We start from the raw sequence: 19,338 nt of genomic DNA, 5'->3' as shown, positions 1-19,338 counted from the left end.
GATGAAGAGAAACACATGTTACAACTTTCCACATATGTTTATATACACTCGCACACATGCACACACATGCACACACACACAGACTCCCCTCCCTGTTTGTGTGATGCTGTGTTTGTGGTTTTTAGCAGCAGAAGGCTAGAGACAAATCCAGGTTCTGAAAAGACCATTAGCTTCTCTGGCCGCCACCCCAAACATTGCTTTACTACAACGGCAACTTGTTGATAACACCGTCCCAGCATGTTGCCTTTGTGCCATGACCTGAAAAAAAAAACAAAAAAAAACCTCATTGAGCAGGTAGAGATTTACGGTAAGATGGCAGGGTGGCAGGGGGGAGGTTAACGTTGATTAGCCTTTCTGTTAAAGCCATCGGAGAGGGAGGAAAAGAAAAGGAGGAGCAGTAAGGGTGGGTTGTAGGTTTGTCAGTTCATAATGATGTGTAATATTTATTTGCATGGTGTGGAAAGAAACCTGGCTTCTCTCCAACAAAGCTGTTGGAGCACAAAAATATTGTAAATGCTGTAAAACCTATGGAGTTCATTCCATAAATTTATTAAAAAAAGAAAAAAAAAATCACCTTTTATTAAAGTTTAGTGAAGTTAAACTTATCTTTGGCCTCTCTCTAACCAAGCTGTCAGAAGAGTTCCAGGTAATGGGATTTTTTATGTCGGATCTCCAATACTGGATTTGTTTCATGGCTTCAGTGTCGTTCCGCCACCAGGTTCATGTTTAGCCCAAACCATTGATCGTAACACCCTGAATCCTAAACGTGACCCCATACCCCACCCCGACCCCGACCCCCCAGACCCTCACATTAGACTCCCCTCATGTTAACACTGCCTCAGTCATTCACACCCATGTCACATATCTGGCTGCACATTTCCATTCAGTTCACTCTCACTTCAGTCAGTTCATCACGTCAAAAGAAAAGAGTTTTTTTCTTGTCAGATATTTGACCTTGATTGACTGAACATGAAGAAAACTGACTTTATTAAATGTAGATGTAGATCTAGATGTAGTGTGTGTGTGTGTGTGTGTGTATAGGCGTGTGTGTGTGGCGTGTTTGTCTATGTAATGTAATGCATGCTCCTCACCCTCACCCTCCTCACATTTTATAACCCCTCTGCATGATCATGTGACCGAACCGTGTGCTCGATGTGTCGTGGTCCACCAGCTCAGTCTCACTCTGCTCGGCCGTTTGTGTATCGCCGTGTGTGTTTGTGTGTGTGAGTGAGAGAAAGGTGTGATAAAGATTTAGGTAAAGGATGTTAATAAAAAGTTAAACTGGATTGAATGACGTCTCCGTGTGAACCAAAGTCCTGATATCGGTTTTGCTGTTTCTCTGCAGAGCTACAGACAGCCTGCTGCATTCATCGTTACCCAGCATCCTTTGCCCAACACCGTCAAAGACTTCTGGCGTCTGGTTTACGACTATGGATGCACCAGTCTGGTGATGCTGAACGAGATCGACCTGGCTCAGGTAATTCACTCGACTAATGTCCTGATGATATCATGTTTTTTTAAATGTCAAAGATGATTATTCTTATATTCTAAGGAGCTGATGTTTTGGGAATAACATGTACTCAGGCTTCATACACTGTTGCCCATAAAGTTGGAATAATTTTGTTTTCAGACCCATTTATCTTTTTATTCCTATTTTTACACATCAGTATTCACCTTAACCAGGTGCAAAGATCACATACTGAGTCCCAGTTACCAGTTTTGTGAAGATATACAATTTATCTATCAAGAATAAATCACATTGTCACAATGATTTCATGAGAAGCAGTTAAAAAAAATCCAACTTCATTGGCAACAATATACCCTTATTTATAGACTCACAATGAATGGCAGAACCAAGGCCTGATATCTCCAACAGTAATAACTCAGGATAATAGAGAGGAGAGCTCCTCAGATATATTCATCATCCTTAAATATAACCAGAAGATATGATTAATTGTACTGTTTAACACTGAAGTGCTGTTATGAAGCTACTGGAATGAGTTGTGTAGTCGTTCTTATGTGATAGGAAATGAATTACGCTCAAGAACATGATGTTTAGTCACTATATCCAGAAATATGTAATAAAAGGCTTTTTATAAAAGCATTAAAATCAACTCAAAAAGATGGGAACAGCAGTGTCTCTCCGTCTCTGCTGCAGTGTGTATCTGGTTGTCTCATGCTGTAACCGTCTCTCCTCAGGGTTGTCCTCAGTACTGGCCAGAGGAGGGCATGCTGCGCTACGGCCCGGTCCAAGTGGAGTGTATGAGCTGCTCGATGGACTGCGACGTGATCAGTCGACTCTTCAGAGTCTGCAACCTCACCAGGGTCAGTGGACTCACGTTGTGTTGTTATATTGTGGTTTCTGTACAGTTACACAGCTGCAGCTGCCATAGCGTTAATATAAATGTTAAAGGGATAGTTCAACATTTTTGGCAAATTGGCCTATTGCCATAATCCCTATAGTTTTAGGAGTAGGTTCGTTACCTTTAATTGTCGGTGCAAGCTATTTTTAGAACGGTGGAGCAGAGCCGTGAGCTGCTCAGAGCTACGCTACGGAGGCTAATGGGATTTCTTGGTTTCCCTCATCAAACTCATCAAATACACAATCCAACAACTCCAAAACGCTCTGGTGGACAAGTTGTGACCTGCACATTCACCACGCTATGAGATAATAATGGAACGTTACGAGACAAAGTTGTTTTCGAGGTAAATTCATGGAAAACTGCTGATGCGCGTTCCTGTCGGTGGCAGTTTTTCGGCAAGCAGTCTCTGCATTTGCCTCGAAAACAACTCTGTCTCATAACGTTCTGTTATTATCTCATAGCGTGGTGAATGTGCAGGTCACAACTTGTCCACCAGAGTGTTTTGTAGTTGTTGGATTGTGTATTTTATAAGACTCTTTTAAAACTATAGGGATTATGGCAATGGGCCAGTTTGCCAAAATGTTGAACTATCCCTTTAAAGAAAATATACAGACATACATGCATCCAACCAGTCAAGATAAGGCTGTGGTCATGTCTAATCGCTGGTTGTTGCTCCGTGTCTCAGCCTCAGGAGGGATACCTGATGGTCCGTCAGTTCCAGTACCTGGGGTGGGCGGGGCACAGAGAAGTCCCCGCCTCCAAGCGCTCCTTCCTGAAACTGATCCTGCAGGTGGACCAGTGGCAACGCGAGGGAGAGGAGGGAGAAGGAAGAACCATAGTTCACTGCCTGTGAGTCCACACACAGACACACACAGAACCTACACTCATCCACTTTATTCTCTAGTTATGTAAAAAAAAAAAAAGAAACTGTCACTGTCTACGTCTGAAACAAAAGAGCTCCAGTCTGTTTAATCTGTGAAGAAAATTAAATTAAGTTGTCGAGTAACAGAACCCAAAATGTTGCCAGATTCGCAGAGTCAGCGCTGTGATAAATAGTTGTATTCACTGGAGGAATGGTACCAGTCGTCTTGGCTCTTGTCTTCTGTCTGATTGTAAAAAAAAAAAGTGTTAATGACTCATGAAAGGCTTCTCCTTCAGCAGAAACTCTTTGTCTCTGATCAGGCTCAACATTTACTGTCAAGCTGGATGGTTTGTTATCTGCAAAGCCAGAGTCAGTGACAACAACATTGTGTGTTTGGTGTGTGTGAGAAAGAGAAAGAGAGAGAGAGGTTGCAACAAGAACGACAAATAAAATATTAAACTGTGCATTTAGTCACATATCTCTGTATTTACTTGTGTGTGTGTGTGTCTGTGTGTGTGTGCAGAAACGGAGGTGGGCGTAGTGGCGTGTTCTGTGCCTGCAGCATCGTGTGCGAGATGGCCAAGAGACAGAGCGTGGTCGACGTCTTCCACGCCGTGAAGACCCTGAGGAACAGCAAACCCAACATGGTGGACACTCCGGTGAGTTAGAGACGAGAGACACAAACCCAAACGTTTAGCTTGATTCATTTACAACATTTAAATATTTGTAGAAACATCCATCACATCAGAGTCTTTCAGAGACAATCTAAGGAAAAATCAATCAATCAAAAATCAATAATGTGAATAGAGATCCCCACTGTCTGGCAGCCATTTTTAAAACATCAGACTCTCGATTGAAGGAGGAAGCTTATTATTCTCTTATTATGGCTCCATTAGTCTCTGCTGGCTTATTAAAGGGTAGTTCAACATTTTGGCAAATTGGCCCACTGCCATAATCCCTATAGTCATAGCAGTAGGTTCGTTGCCTGTAATTGTTGGTGCAAGCTATTTTTAGAACGGCGGAGCAGAGCCGTGAGCTGCTCAGAGCTACGCTACAGAGGCTAATAGGATTTCTTGGTTTCCCTCATCAAACTCATCAAATACACAATCCAACAACTCCAAAACGCTGTGGTGGACAAGTTGTGACCTGCACATTCACTACGCTATGAGATAATAACAGAACGTTACGAGTTGTTTTCGAGGTAAATTCATGCAAAACCACTGATGAGCGTTCCCCTCAGGGGCAGTTTTCCGGCAAGCAGTCTCTGAATTTCCCTCTAAAACAACTCTGTCTGGTAACGTTCCGTTATTATCTCATAGTGTGGTGAATGTGCAGGTCACAACTTCTCCACCAGAGCGTTTTGGAGTTGTTGGATTGTGTATTTGATTAGTTTGATGAGGGAAACCAAGAAATCCCATGAGCCTCCGTAGCGTAGCTCTGAGCAGCTCACAGCTCGCACCGTCTATTAAACAAACCTACTGCTATGACTATAGGGCAGGGGTTTTCAAAGTGTGAGGCGCGCCTCCCCTGGGGGGCGCCAGAGAGTTTGAGGGGAGGCGCGACATGAGAAAAAAAGAAAAAGAAAAACTGAAAACATTCAAACAAAAGATGAGTTACATATCACTTGCACATAGGGCTAATGATTAATGTTTTTTGCAGTAGTCTATAATTTGCAATTATACTGCGATATGATAAAACACGATCTTGTTGTAACACACAGGCTGCGATTATGCTCGACTGATGTGTCAGGGAGCAACACACAGTCTTATCACTCCCGACGCGTCATAAACTGACGCTTGGTCAGGGCCCTTTCGCGTTGTGCACTGATGCCCAAGGTGCCCCTCAGCGCCTTATTTCTTTATTCCGACGCAGGGGGATCTCAATTGATTCCAATACAATCCCCTCCGCGGCGATATGTGACGCTCAGAGCAAGTGATCTGTGTTGCAGGGAGAGCGGAGCTCAGCTGGCCTTGGCTGAATGTAGCACTACTGTACGTCGGCTGCGGAACTATTCTGGTTAGAAAAAGAAGAGCGTCAGGTGCTGCACAGCGTCAGGTAGCCTATAACTTCATATGAACGCAGCTCAAAGCGACCCGGTGCCTCTCACAGTGGCCAAGCTCAGATTTATACATTGAATCAGCTGTAGCACCGCGTGTCCTCCCGCGTAAAGCCGCAATATACCGCTCCTAAAAAAAAAAAAAAAAAAAAAAAAAGCACGTCGCGGCGGAGATGTAAATAGCGGAGTTTTCCTCTACTACAGCTGAACAGCTGACATGTGGTCAAGACGTACAGTGGAGACCTGTCACAGTGTCACCTGTGCATTTCATTGATATAAACTTCAACCTCAGGCTGTCTGCTTCCCAGATGATCACACATGGAGAGCATGAAGCTGCTTGTGTGATGAGTGTGTTACAGAGACTATATCAATGTTTAGGTTTATTAGTCAGTGCTTTATGTTGTCATGATAATTAATATATGCGTTTAATGAATCAAATATTGTTTTGGTCATAGTAACTGATAATAAATAGGCTATGTTTAATTCTCTCTCTTTTTTTTTGGGGGGGGGGGGGGGGGGGGGGGGGGGGGGGGCGCACAGCTGTTTATTTTTCATTAAGGGGGGCTCACTCTCTCACACTTTGAAAACCCCTGCTATAGGGATTATGGCAAGGGCCAATTTGCCAAAATGTTGAACTACCCCTTTATCAGCCACCTATAAGTGTAAAAGTACCTGGAAGCACCTCCATGATAAATCCTGTCAATTATACATGGTTAAATACTGTATGTCTACTTTTTAATTTTTAGTTCCATTACAAAGTATATATGAAGGTAATTGGTGTGGTAATTATAAAAACTCTGAACTCTGTGTGTGTGTTTACAGGAGCAGTATCGGTTCTGCTACGACCTGGCGCTGGAGTTCATCGAGTCCTCCTAAAGGAAAAAAAGGAGAGATAAGGAGGTGAAGAAGAAGAAGAAGAAGTAGAGGAGGAGGAAGGAGGAGAACATCTTTTCACTTCCCCCGTGTTTGATTCTTTGCTTTTGCTTGGTCCCGACTCCCCTCTGTGGCGGCCGCTCTGTAGCATCCATCATGCATCATAACAACGGCTCGAGAGGAGGCGTCTCCTTCTGCGGTGTCGTGAAACTAAAGGGAAACACCAGGAGCTGAGGAGGAGAAGGTGGTGTCGCTCCTTTTTTTACTCCTTTACGCTTATTGTACAGCTTCTTTGAGTGCCAGCGGGCCCCTGTATGAGCCGGGCCCCGTCTAAATGTTTAGCCTCTCACCACAACAGCGCCCCCCCTCTCCCTCTCCCTCCTTCCCTTCCCCTCGCATGGACTCGCCTGCAGTTCTCCATGTGCACTGTAGGTGTCTCCCTCCCTCCCCTCCCCTTCGCAAGCTGCAAACACAAGCGCAAGTTAAAAAGTTTCCAGCGGCACCACTCTCCCTGCTTCACAGTGTCGGGCGTCCCGTCGTGGTGACGTGTTTGAGTATTTGCAGCCGGTACTTTTTGTACAAGAGAACAAGACACTTCAACAGTCGCAGCCTGGCCAAACTCTGTGAATGCTTCTGTTTTCTACTCCACACACATCAGCAGCATCGTCTCCTTCAGCTTATGTTTCTGAACCAGGTCAAATCATTATTACATAGTTGAGTATTTAAAGAGCCACTTTGTTCCCATTTTACATTGGTTACACAACAGAAAACAACCTATACGTCAATATAAGTTTGCTTTTTAGAAAAAGTAGTGTCTTAGGAACAAGACTGGTCATGAAACAAAAACAGAAAGTTTACATGCAGAGTATTAGGCTTATTTTTTCTTTGTATTGTTTAATTTTTTTTTACAATATCATGAAGTGACAACTTGAAAAATGTTGTAGGATTTTCACTAAAATGTATACGTTAAAAAAAAACACACAAAGTGTGATATGTATCATTGTTTATGTTTCTGTTTCCTGCAGAGTTGATTTCTGAGCTCTGGTTGCTTTTGTATTATCATTTACCTGCTCTACTGGATAGAAGTTTTGAAGTTTTCTTTGTACCCGATTGAATTGTACAAACTGAACATTTAACAGATTTTTTTTTTTTTTTTGTTCAGCCATGTGACATTAGCTTAATCATGTTTCATTTCAGGGCTGGGCCCAATGCACTTTCAATTCAGCCAATTCACAAATGGGATATTTTTCAAAAAAAAAAAAAAAGGCAAATATGAAACGGTTTAAAAACAGGAGGAATCAGCTGACCCCAAGAAAAGACTGAGAATTAACTCTCATTTCCATTTATGGTTTGAAGGGAATTGGAAGTGAACTGACCCCAGGCTTCATTTGTTTTTTGCGCTCTGGTGGCCAACACTTTTCTCTTTGTTTATGTTTTGTTGTTTTTTTTTTGTTATTATTTTGCAGCTGATGTTTATTCATAAGCCAAAGACTTTATGTAAATATGTCTATATGGATAAAGCACATTGTTTGTATTTATTGTTTGTTTACTTGCATTGCTTGTAAGAACAATCATTCTTCATTCCATGTTTACTCCACCACCAACGTTTCTTAAACCGCCGGTTTTCGGACGCAAAATGGGCCACGAGTCTGTTTCCTCCGGAGCCTGAAGTCGAGGTGGGAGGCTACATCTACTCAATTTGGGTCCACGAAGAAGAGTTTAAGAACCCCCCCCCCCCGATCGAAGCTGTATATTGAAGCATTAGAAGTAACTTTTCAGTATTTAGGTGGAATTCAGTAGTATTGTCTTGTTTTCACTTAATGAAACTCTCTGTGATGTTACCGTGGTTTATTTGTGTACAAGCCCATCGCTCTGTTTGTGGTCTGTAGAACATCGGTGCGTTTACATGCACAGTATTTTGGATAATAGCTCCTATCCCTCTTAATGTCTTAGTTGGGATAAGCTGTTTATCTCCATCCTCATATCCTGCTCACCATTATCCCTGGATACACACTGACTCAGTGATGCAAACAGGCTTAAGTGAGCAAAAAAAAACATGCAGGACTGTGAAACAAAACAGAACAAAAAAAAAACATTTATTGTGCCTGATCATTTGAATTTCCTTGTATTTTAACATCTTAGATCGCAAACCAGGGCTTTGTTGAATGCGTTCTCATGGACGATCAATGTTTTGAAAACCTTTTTGGACCATGACTCAGCGTGTTTTACTTCATCAGAGTGCTTCATGAATTCTTTGTGAGGCTTCACAGGCTTACTGAATACCAGACCTGTTTCTGTTTGTGTGCGCAAACTGATTTGGGAAAATTTCAAAATATTAATAATGAAAAAAAAAATAGTTTATTGTAAATAAAATATTAGCTGTTCCACTTGGATGGAACAAGACATGCCCTACTCTTAAGGATGTTATTGTAAATAGACTTATCATATGAGTGCTCTAAAAGGCTCTACTGTTGGATGAACAGTAGAGGTTTAGATGATGGATGCAATGTCAGAACATGAGTTCTGTTGTAGATATAAAGTCAGAGATTGTACTCCTGGACCTGGAGGATTCAAAAGATTTTCACAGATATTGTTTAAAAAAAATTAGTTTCCACTGAATAGAGAAGTTTATTCTGTTGGAGGAACTTTTTAAGTTTTATCCCCCAAAGACGGGGAGAGAAAACACAGAGGCCACACTGAGAGAGAAACAAAATGGTTTGATGAGTTGTTGTGTTTACGGGAATTAAACATCACACGGTGAAGTGCCCATAATTCCTCCTTTAATGAATCTGAAGTAATGGCCCTGAAGAGTAGTGAATGAAGCTGGTTTCTGGATGAGAGGCCAGTCTGAGTAGAATTGATATTCATGGTTCATAATTATTCTTGTCTGTAATGTTTGGCTTCTTTGCTGTAATAAAGACCACTTTAATTAAGTCTGCTGCGACTGATCTGTTTAGTGCTTACAAGCATTTAAAAAAATGTTCATTTGTCATTCTGGCTGATAAGAAGTTCTCTCAGGACCAAGAGGGTCGGTACAAACTGTCCCCTTAGCTGTGAGATTGATTGCTGCTGTGGAGACACATATCACCTAATGCAGGACCTCCACCTCCAGCCTGAAGAGTCTCATCAGCCACAACACCTGGAAACACCTGTGGGAGTGAGGAAGTAGCACTAGTAGCTCTACTCCTTCAATGCAACACCCTAACTAAACAGAAGATGGCAGTGAGGGGGCGGTAGGCATCAATTTGGTGATCCATTTTCGTGTTACTTTTGGTTTGGTTTGCTAAAGCAGTGGATTTGTATTTTTACTAGGTTGCAATAATGTGCACCTCTAGATTTAAAGCAGAAGTAAGCGATCCGGTCGTTTTGGCTAATGCTGCGTTCCAGGCAGGCTTTTGAAACCGTAAATTACAGCTTCAAGTCACAACTTACGACTTAGTAGCGTTCCAGGCAACCCACTCGTGTTTTTCCGACCTGTTTTACCTGTGAAAGTCACTAAACCGGCCACTCGTAACTTCTGACCCGTGAACTCGTACCAGATCGAACTGGTACGACTTCACAGGTCGGAAAAACACGAGTTACGAGTTTCCTTGAACGCACCATAACAGTCCTCGTCCCTACGTCACCACATTCAGGCGCATCCCTTGGCTGCACACACAGCCCTGCATGTCGTTCTCTCTCCTCATTGGATAAAAACTGTAGGATACGATAAATGTTTTCTCCTCGGCTCAGAGCAGAGCAGAGGGACTGACAGACCCGTGTTTCAGACCAAACACTCTATAGAAGTGATTGCTGTCGGAAGATATAACTATTTAAGACTTATATTAACACAAATATATCACTTACTTCTGCTTTAAGGCTTATAGCCCATAGTCTCGGAGCACAGACAGTTTCTATGGGGTGTAAGGAGGGATGGAAGTCTGCAGTGGGGTGTAGGACTGCAGCTCTGCCTTCTGGGTAGATGTTGTCAGCATGACTAAAGTGAGCCATATGACCAGCCAGCCATTCCCCTAAAAGTCTTCATATCTATAGACCACGTTGTTGGCTGCCTGAACACCACACATGGCTGCGGAGGAACGGCTGCGCTGAAAAGGTCCGCACCGACTACGGAGCACTGTGGTAAGCTCCCATGACTGATTTAATAATCAATCCCCATGGTGCGGAGTCGGGTTTCCAACACGCTGTCGCTGAGCCTTTACCCCCAGTGCAGCAAGAAGACTACACTTACTTCTGGGTAAATGAGGCGGAGGAGCACTGCAGCTGATCACCAGGCAGGTGTTTACAGTCAATCGAGGAGTGCAGACTAAACATGTTTGACAAGTCGGTGTGGTCGACACCGGTGGATTAAACTATGAGTGGTTTACAGTGGTGTTCAAGGCATTAAAGAGAGCAGAAAACTGGTCGGTAGACAGTAAACTGACAGCGTCAAACACACAACAACTGAGCGCTGCTAACATAAACAGGAAGTGACGTCAATCCGAATCCGGGTTGAGTGCTTCTTCTTTCTAAATCTGAATGGAGATTGGCAAACTGGTGCATTACCGCCACCAACCGAATAGGAATATGAGATTTATAACTCTATTCTTAAAATAATAATAAAATAAAGAAATTATCTATATTCACTCAAACAGATTAGTTGCTCTGAGAAATGTCAATAAAAACCGGATACACTTACTTCCTGAGTGACTTAACAGTTCATCCATTAGGCTACCTTTATTTATTTACATAGGCCTACCCCCTTTATGTTTAATAGACCTTTGTACTTTAATCCCAGCACTAATTCACTGTTCTAATTTCTTTTTGAGATGTCACATGTTAAAATGTACTGACAGTCACAGCACAGAAATAAACAATGAGGAATTTCTGATCAAAAGATTTGATGTAGCCTATAGCTGCACATTACATTTCAATATGTTCTGTTTTTATATTTCCACCCACCCTGTTTGTATTCTTATTCCCACTCGTACAGACATTTTAACCAATGCAACACACAGCACATCTCCAGTGTGACCCTCCTCTCTCAAGTTGTACAGCCATTAAACAGCAGATGGCACTATGGGCTTGTGAAATATAGGCTATAATGTGTTTCAAAGCCTCTCAAAATTTTGCTGTGAGTGGATCTTTGGGTTAAGTTCCCATCTTAATGATAACCTTTAAAAAGAGGAAGGTCTTTGAGTAATCATTAGATTTTTAAAGTTTTTTTTTAGGTTTGTATCTTTGTGTGCTAAAGCATCAGTTCCCAACCTTCTTCCTTCCTAATGATGCCTCGGATTGTCTCAGCTGCAGAATATTTAGAGACCATCAGTAGCTAAAATTAAAATGTGGTGGCAACCAAAGTTACAGAGCGCAATACCAGGTCAGCAGGGGGCGCTGTGTCAGTGGCAGAGGTCATTCTCCTTGTTAGAAATGAATGAAATGTCTTAAACTATCATTTTAAGGTAAATAAGACATGTAGCGTTGCTTTTACAATGGATGGAGAATGTTAATGTAAATCCCCCACAGCTGACTCTTGACTTTCTTCAGACCTTCATGAAATAACTAAATAACTGCATGTGCTTCAGCATATTCCAGTATGTATGTACTCATAAAGCTTTTATCTGTTGCATCTCATTCTATTATGTTGACACATATTGTTTAGTGGGGTCACCATTGTTTCCTTAGATAAAATGTGTTTTTTATATATACGGTATATTTAAAAATGCCTCCATATTGTCTTTGTCTTGATCAACACTATAACTGCAGCTCTTACTGACAGCATTACGTGTTGTCAACATATACAGTAATGCCTTTAAGAATAGATACATTGTGTTTTGGCTTCAATACAAATCCTCCCTCGGGACTTGACGTAAAAGTCCAACGCTGTTTAAACTGTGCTGCTGTTATCTTCCCACCTAACTGTGTGAGTGATGCTGTCACAGCTGGACCCAAGCATTACAGTTTGATAATTATGATAAGACTCGTGAACAAAGACTGGACTTATGGCCACCAAGGTCAAAGGAAGGGAAGGACAATGGAGGAGAATGACTGCAGACTGAAGGTGTCGGCATTCTGTCAGCGCAGCGGTTGTTGGTTTGCTGCAAGTGAACTCTGTGTTGAACTTTGACCTTCTTTAAATAGGGACTGTAAACAAAATGCTGTTTTAATTTGTTTGTCAGACCATTTGAGTTGTCTCATGTTGCACCTCATTCAACCAACTGGACAACAAAGTCCATTGCAAAATGATCCAAGTTTGAATTTACATAGATTATTATTAACATTATCATTGTAGACGCCATCAATAAATATCAAAATTGGGATTATTTATGAAATGTAATCTATGTAAGACTTCAGTCCCTGTAATAAAATAAACACAGTTACTTACTTTAACCAGTGGGTCCAGTTCTGTATTGGTTTAAGTTAAAATTTTGACAAATGATGTTCGTATACATAATCATAGGATCTTCTGAAGTTTCTATTCTTATTTCCAGGATTACAGATAGAAATGGGTCCTTTCTGTTTGAATAAAGTGCATATCCTCTTTGTAGCAGTGAGTCTGGGAGGTGGTTGTTTTTTACTTGAACACAAATGGACGCCAATCCATTTTGCCATCTTCTAAAACCAATTGCACCTTCCTTTCTCACTGATGTCGGTGAGCGACACTGATGAGGTTACTAAGGTGAAATATGGCCCCTGGATCTCCACATAAACAAATTATAACCAGGTCGCCAGAGGACAAATGTTCCACTTTACAGAATTAGGCCTTTGGTGCGGTGACAATGTGTCGCCACCTAATTTGATCAAAATCTCAATCAGCTGTTGCATTTGTCAGTCAGAGGGGAAACAGTGTTTCATTGTGCCTGTCATGTGGGTGATGCCTTCATGATCTCTACTTTATACTTACACGATTAGATATAAAGTAAACATAAAACTTACCAATGTAAGCCTTTACTAATTAAACTCTACTGTAATTTAATTGCTTAATGCTCCACTCTTTGCAGTAAGGGCTAGATATAGTGATTAGGGCTAAAATTAGACTTTAGGGTTACAGTTTTGTGTTATAGGTAAGGAACAAGTGACATTAAACATGTCACCAAATGCACAGACAAAAGGTAACTGTATGGAGGTGATGGACAGAGGAAATACAAATATTGTAGGAATATGGGAATCTAGTCTGTGATCCCATCTGCTAATGAAAAAGAGGTATTTAAGTCATAAATTAACAAAGTAGGATGCAATATGTATGTATTGTACAGGGCCGTTGATGCATGAGGTGATGACATTTCTAGGCCCAGTAAGGCCCACAAAAAAACCCAGCTGCCTAATCTTTGACTATCTATGACTAAATCAAACCTTATCATACCTGCCACAGCTTCCCTCAGAGAGCCCTGGGCCATGTGGCCTTGGGCTTGCCTATGTCCTGTTATTACACAGACATAACAGAAATTACCCTGGGATTGCTTAAAATATGCTTTCTCATGATGAATAACGAGATAATAATGTTGGATCATCCCATAAAATACAAGATTGTCCTGAAAAATAACATGTACTGTCCCTTATGAATCAATAGAAGATGCTCACCTCTACTCTACTCTAATATTACACAACGTTTAACATGACATTAGAAAACCAAAAGTTTCATTAGACATTCACATACAGTCACATACAGTGATTCATATACAGTTGTTAGAGCAACTAATTTCTCTAATTCAATTCAATTCAATTCATTTATTAAGGACTGCACAACAAGTCGGCAGAATTTGCTTTCAGCACAGCATAGTAGCAGCACATAGTAGCCTACTGTGTGGCATCAGACATCAGTTATACATTTAACATACATAAACAGACATCAACATAGGACCAGACATTATACAAACAGATTATACATTTAACACAATTCAGGTTTCAGAATTCATGTTTGTGTATTTCTATAGATTTTTTCAGCTACATTGTGTCTGTATGAGGATGTTTACTGGGGCCAGAATGAATGATCTCACCACTTTGTCTGTTTTTTTCTTGTTGTCTTGCTGATAAATCTTTTACAGGCATTCATGATTTCCAGAGGATGAATCCTATTGAAGTTTCTATGAAGTTGACATTTATGGGGTTTGAGTCAAACGTCTGAACAACTGGAAAATTTACTTTGAAGTAGATCAATCCATTTTCCATCCAATTTAACAAAATGCTACTCTCATGTTTTATACTCAGTTATTTCTATTGAGCGGGAAATTACTCTGAAATTACAGTGACTGCAAATGGAGATAACTACAGCTATTATCATAACATTTCTTGTACGAGTTTACGACTTACTTAGTATAGGTGGGTCCATCATTTATGAGGTGGAACAAGCTTGCTGATTATACATCTATTAAAAAAAATCAAGAACCGTTTCCCTGGAATAAGGTTTGACTTTTACGACCTTATAATAAGGTAATGACACCAGGAGCTTATAAATGAGGCCATCCTTTTGAACTTACAAAAAAACTTGAGTGGGAAAAAAAAATCTAATTCCTATTTGTATTGTTGTGGTATGAGCTAATGAGCAAACGAGTTTCATACGTGTAAGTAATGAAAAATCTGTCAGCCGATCGATTGAAATGAAATTGAGTTGACCTCAAGGGAAAAGGTCAGGAGACCCAAATGCCGCCTCGGTCAAACTTAACCCCTGCCTGGACACCCCCATGTGTCCTCTATCCAGTTTGACAGCAGCCGTTGTTCCCGGGGGAGGAAGGGGGAGGAACTCGCCCCCCCACCCTCCTCGATGGCTCACTCGAGGGTGACGGTCCACTTTGACCCCTGACGTCAGCCCTTCAGGAGTGGACAGTCATGCCCCCCTCCCTCTCGGAGACTGTTTGACCTTTCAAATGACCCCTGGACACTGTCCATGTCAGTCACATCTTGGAGCTTTGGAGACGGCAAGACCGTGAAAATGTCCCTTCCTCTTCTGCAGCTAAATAAACGTAAAGTCACTTCAGGTTGAACAAAAGACACAGAGTGTGCACAGTGGAGCGTCCTCTGTTTCATTCAGTGATGCAGCTTCATCTCCGGTGGATGCTGAGGAAGAAATTGTGCCTGTATTTGAAAGTAGAGCGATGCATTATAAGGCTGAGGAAGCTTTATACATCTTTAAATGCATTAAGCATTGTTATAGACTAGAAAAATACAAAAACCTCAAAACTATATCTTGCATTGACACAGCGGTTGTTGGGGTAACCAGGTGTCCTGCTTTTGTGAGACACAATCAAACCTCTGAAATTACAGTGACTGCAACTACAGCTATTATCATCATAACACTTCTTTTAGGGGGTTTACGACTTACTTGGTATAGGTGGGTCCATCATTTATGAGGTGGAACGAGCTTGCTTATACGGTGCTACATACGGTATATTTAAAAAAAATCAAAAACCGTTTCCCTGGAATAAGGTTTGACTTTTATGATCTTATAATAAGGTAATGACACCAAGCGCTTACAAATGAGACCATCCTTTTGAACTTACAAAAAATCACTGTCCTGTCCTGTCCTGCACTTATTTATGTATGTGAAAAGAAATGAACACACACACATCACCACAGAACGTTCCACTTATGTTTAAACATAAAATGGCAAATAAATGAATCTTGAATCTTGAACCTAAACCAAAAGGTTCTTGAGAGTGCTGCAGTTGGGTCAAAAAATGTGAAAAATGGGGGAAAGCAGGTGCTCTTGGGGACAAAAATGGGGAAACAGGCTGTCACAGAGAAGTCCGAGGCACACTGAAGTATGTTAAGTCCTTTATTCTAACATTGGGGACAACCAACGCATTTCGACTCAGATACAGTAAACCAAATCAAAATGCAGGACATCATCTCAACATCCGTGATTTGGAGCAAGGGGTGAAAATGCTGAGCAGTCCACCACAGGGCACAACACCTGATCACCCTTACGACAACACATAGCGCTTTTTGGTAACACCTCTGGCCTATAGCCATAAAAAGCTAGCTAACTCTCTGTTCTTTGTGTTTTCATCACAGCAGAGGAAGAGGCCAGAAAAGAAGAGATAGTAGGGAAAATCTTGGAGCTCCAGAGAAAAGACAGGATGCAAGACTGATGCCAAACTCATTTTGTTGCAAAACTCGTAAGTAATCCACTCTAAAATGAAGAAAAACATACTTTAATGAACAGAATGATGTTTCATCCCTGTGACTAAAATCATGGAGCACTTGGTATCCTCTTGTGACGATGACTCTGGTTGAACTGTGTGAAACACTGTCTCTCTACACAGTCGACTTCAAATGTCACTGTTCATGTCCCCATCAAGCTCTTGTGCCCATCTGACCCCCGCTCTGCTCCCCACTCACCCTGCACCTCTGTGGGCCTTCTGCAGAGTGGAGGTTATCTTGTTAGGGGGCATTAGAGGCGTCTTAATTGGTCTTTCCAGGCAGGTAATTAGCTCTGATGGCATGTGCTCCCATAGTGATGCGAATGACAAGGACACAGCCACGTCCCACCCCTCACCCTAATCACCAGCACACACACACACACACACACACACACACACACATACACACTCATAAAGACTGACCCAAGGAGTTGCCACATTCTCTGGTCATTCTTGGGAAAAGACAATGGGTCTGGCTTGTTAAAATAGGCTCCCTCTCAGCAGGGGGGCCGAGGAGGCGCAGCAGCTGTCCCATGTTATCAGGCTTCAATGGTCCCAGCAGCAGCAGCAGCAGCAGCTTCACAAACCATCCAGTCCAGAGGTTTAATTTTGTGCAGACACATTATGTCTCATTAGCAGGAAAATACAAAAAAAAGGACTAACTTTAAAGTTCCCTTCATGTCTGCTTTGTTCCATGGAGACATGGGTGCTCAAAGCCAGATGAAAAGACCCCTTAAAAATGAAATATGAGGCAGTAAAACACACTTAATTAAACTTGGAAGATATATAATGGCTGCCATCAAAAAGGTATGAAATTGCAAATTGCTGCAGAATTTGAATAAATATTTAAACCTCAAATTATTAGGGCTATCATTAAGGAAACAGAGAATATATCTTTAGCAATATTGATTATTTTGGGGGTTTGATCGCATATTAGTCTGATTCTAGCTAGCAAACAATAACAGAAGTTCATTTTTCTTGACTGACACAACATTAACAACTAAACAAAGGGAAAAATGAATTTTGAAAAATTTGATTATTGAGGATCTGCATACATCTGTATACAAAACTGGCACCAGAGTAATATTGTTGTCTATGATTGATTTATTATATTGATTAAGTGTATCTACAATCATTTTTCTATCTCCTGAAAACCTGATACTTCCGTAGCAAATGACTTGGGTGCAACTTCCAGCTGAGTTTGAGTGAATCTCTCTGCCACAATAGCTTTACTGAGCTTCCACCAAAATGCCATTTCAGGTCTATTTGTATCCATGGAAGACAAACAAGTAGCAGGAACCCCAGCGAAACAGAGAGCGCTGCGGGTGAGGTGCCTATTCTCTGGTAGAATAATGATGACAAAACAGGAATTCTGACCTTGTTCGGGGGAACACATCCTGGGGCACGCAAGCAACAAGGGAACAGAACAATAATAGCTTTTCCTAAAAATATACGGGGCCTGACAGACGAGGTTTTCCATTACAATGGCCTTGAGAGTAGCAAAGGAGGAGGGAGTTTCTCCTCATGAGGCAGTTGCGACAGAGATCGGATTCACTTATTTAAGGCCACGCTGGGAAGAGAGGTAGACCACTGATGGAGCTGCAGCGTATGCCACATGGAGGCTGCTGAAGGTTCACTTAAAAACATGTAATCAACGTAATTAACTCACAATATCTGCTATTATATATAAATATATCATATCACATCATACCTAATTTGGTTATGCAAATAGTTTCACAACAGGAGACTGTTGCTAGGTAACACAAACTGACTTCTGACCTTCTGAAATTGAGTACAATTCTGTAGTGTGTGAATTTCCAGAGACTAGTGTTGTCTCAATCTAAAAGGTCGTTGTGAATTTACCAGAAATGACGATTGCAACATTTGTCCATTGAATTGAGTTACTGCCAACTGTCAGCAGCTGATCCATAGCTGCTGAAATTCACCTTGTTATGGTGTATGTTTGTTGTTTATGCGTGTCAAATTGTCTACACCGGTTAACAGTTAAAGGAGAAGTGTCGTTTTTTACAACCTGAACCTTATTCTGGCATAAAACATGGTCGTTTTCTCACCCGTATAACTTTGGTGAGTCTTTGGGACGATATTTAGATCCAGTCGAGAGCCATGTATATCCATATAGTGGGTGTGATCGGGGCACCGAAATGCAGCCTCTAAATAACACATTATCTGCTGCGAAACTCGTTCTGTTATCATCATCCGGGGGCTGTGGAAATCTGACAAATATTCAGCCATGTTGCACAAAACTAGCAGTAGCAAATTCTAGGCTGCTTTTCAGTGCCCCGATCACTCTCATATATGGATATACGCAGCTCTCGAATGGATCTAAATATCGTCAGAAGGACTCCTAATGACTCCTAATTTCACTTTCATCATGTAATCCATTGATATACTAAAATTATTTATTTTAAATTTGACTGAAGTTCAAGTCTCAAGTCCAGAAGTAAACCTCGTGCCTGATCAGCCAATGTGGAACTAGATAAACTTCCGTCCTGACAGCGTCGTGTCTTCACCGTGGATCCTCCATCAACACCTCACACACCTCAACCCACACAACACACAGATTTCAGTGCTGAGATATCCCGTGCCCTTTTGACACCTGGCGCTATTTTGAAATCCAAGCTCGCGTGGGAGGATTTGGGAGCGTCTCCTGTACGAGGCGAGTGGCGGCTGAACGTCCAGACTGCTGGACGGGAGGACACCGGCCGTCTTGACCCACACCCTGAGCCCGCTAACAGAGGCTGCAGCAGCCACCTTGGCTAAGTGCATTCCCTGAGGTCCTGTCCCCAATCCCTGCTTGACCCCTGCTGATAAACTATGCTATGGATAGACCACTGAGTTTTTCTTTTATAATATGGGTTAATTCAAAGTTTCCACAAATGGTTCTCCGAGCTACTGTGGTTCATGTAGACTAGAGGTTTTATTAGGTCATATGCCTCCAATCAGCTTGACCATAGTCATATTTAATAAACCATATCAGTATTTTAGGAAGATTTGATGAAAAGTATTAAACTTTTAAACTTAAACAGGTCTGATTTCATGAAGCAAAAA

The 19,338-nt window shown here is 41.5% G+C and overlaps 1 protein-coding gene across 24 annotated transcripts in view; it reads left to right on the top strand.

Annotated features, from left to right (window-relative positions):
• ptprk (protein tyrosine phosphatase receptor type K) overlaps nt 1-8,230 on the top strand; it is a 115,248-nt gene extending 107,018 nt beyond the window's left edge. For all 24 annotated transcript variants that reach the window (XM_085771268.1, XM_085771264.1, XM_085771266.1 and 21 more), the window contains 5 exons: nt 1,346-1,477; nt 2,200-2,325; nt 3,049-3,212; nt 3,749-3,884; nt 6,104-8,230. In XM_085771268.1, the coding sequence (XP_085627394.1) occupies nt 1,346-1,477; nt 2,200-2,325; nt 3,049-3,212; nt 3,749-3,884; nt 6,104-6,157 (612 nt within the window). In that variant the 3' untranslated portion in view covers nt 6,158-8,230. The remainder of the gene's footprint in view (nt 1-1,345; nt 1,478-2,199; nt 2,326-3,048; nt 3,213-3,748; nt 3,885-6,103) is intronic.
• Nucleotides 8,231-19,338: the final 11,108 nt, after the last annotated feature.

This window comes from Trachurus japonicus, chromosome 24, assembly GCF_045865225.1.
Source record: "Trachurus japonicus isolate A0001 chromosome 24, Traja_1.0".
NCBI classification, from domain to species: domain Eukaryota; kingdom Metazoa; phylum Chordata; class Actinopteri; order Carangiformes; family Carangidae; genus Trachurus; species Trachurus japonicus.
The sequence above is the reverse complement of the archived record's forward strand: the minus strand, read 5'-3'. Positions and strand labels throughout refer to the sequence as shown.